The 1,169-nt window shown below is 38.1% G+C and overlaps 1 gene segment (V, D, J or C); it reads right to left on the bottom strand.

Annotated features, from left to right (window-relative positions):
* Positions 1 to 39: 39 nt before the first annotated feature.
* On the bottom strand, positions 40 to 987 carry LOC126387115 (Ig heavy chain C region-like; the record flags this gene model as incomplete). The annotated part of the segment is given in 2 exon segments: positions 40 to 473; positions 597 to 987. Coding segments are annotated over 2 exon segments (810 nt in total), but the record flags the coding sequence as incomplete, so codon positions are not given.
* Positions 988 to 1,169: the final 182 nt, after the last annotated feature.

The raw sequence follows: 1,169 nt of genomic DNA, 5'->3' as shown, positions 1-1,169 counted from the left end.
AATTAGGGCTCCTGCCACAGATAAAAGTTCCCACAGTACTGTACAAAATCTCTGCTACAAAATACACTTAGAACTTACACTCTTTAACATGTTTGATGGCATGACAAGAGGAATTAAACACAGGCTTTTAGTGCACAATTGCTGATTCTTCTTCTTACCAGTCGTCCTTTTGTAGATTTCCTTACGTGGCTCTAGCCAGTCTTCATGTTCAACAATGCAGATGAACTTTTCCCCCAGTCTCCATTCTTCAAATGTGATGGGAAGTAAAGCGGTGTGTACACCTTTTTGGTCTGCAGGGGGCTTCACTGGAACAGCATCAGGTATTTCTTTTCCATTATGGGTCTCCCAGAAAATCTTTTGGACAGATGGTTTGTTTATCTTGACTTGACATTTTACATCTCCCTTTCCGTTTAAAACAAAGTCCTCCATTGTTGGTTCTACGATCGTTACTTCCACATCTGCTTCCACGCATTCTGAATGTGTTAAATGAGGAATTATTAAACAATTATTGAATAAAAATGGCTGCAAAATTACAAGAATTGAAATTATATTTACAGTACACACATATTTCAAAGAAAAAGTAGCAATTTACTCACCAGGTCCATTTGTACAAATGTCTTTGGTCGCAGATGAATTCACATATGCTGGACCTTGTTCACCTTTCCCCATAAACTCACATGTAAACGTACTGGTGTCAGTCCACTCACTTGATGGCACTGTCAGAAAACTTGCTGCACTGTACAGTGTTCCCTTCTCTGTCTTTTTTTCATCAAAAGGTGTTTTGATGTTGGTTATTCCAGTGGTGATTTCTGCTTCATTTTTCAGCCATTTGAACTCAAAATCTTTTGGTGAAAAATCTTTGGCAAAGCAGGAGAGGGTAGTCTCGGTGCCCTCACCAGAGGAGGAGGTCATTACTTTGAGAGTTGGCAACTGATATAAATCCCCTGAAAAACAAACATATACACAAATATATGTACAGTATGCAGAAGCAAGGAATCATTTATGTATATATATGCAGAAGCAAAGGTGAACAATGTGCTACAATGCTCATGTAATCTAGATTTACTATAGACTTACAATATAACTGAGTTTATGACTTCACTGAACTACTACATGTTATGCAACTTGCACACATGTATGCACATAGTGATTACTGTACACTCCTCTAA

This window comes from Epinephelus moara, unplaced genomic scaffold (assembly GCF_006386435.1).
Source record: "Epinephelus moara isolate mb unplaced genomic scaffold, YSFRI_EMoa_1.0 scaffold2205, whole genome shotgun sequence".
In the NCBI taxonomy this organism is placed as follows: Eukaryota; Metazoa; Chordata; class Actinopteri; order Perciformes; family Serranidae; genus Epinephelus; species Epinephelus moara.
Note: the sequence above shows the minus strand (reverse complement) of the source record. Positions and strands in the feature narration are given on the sequence as shown.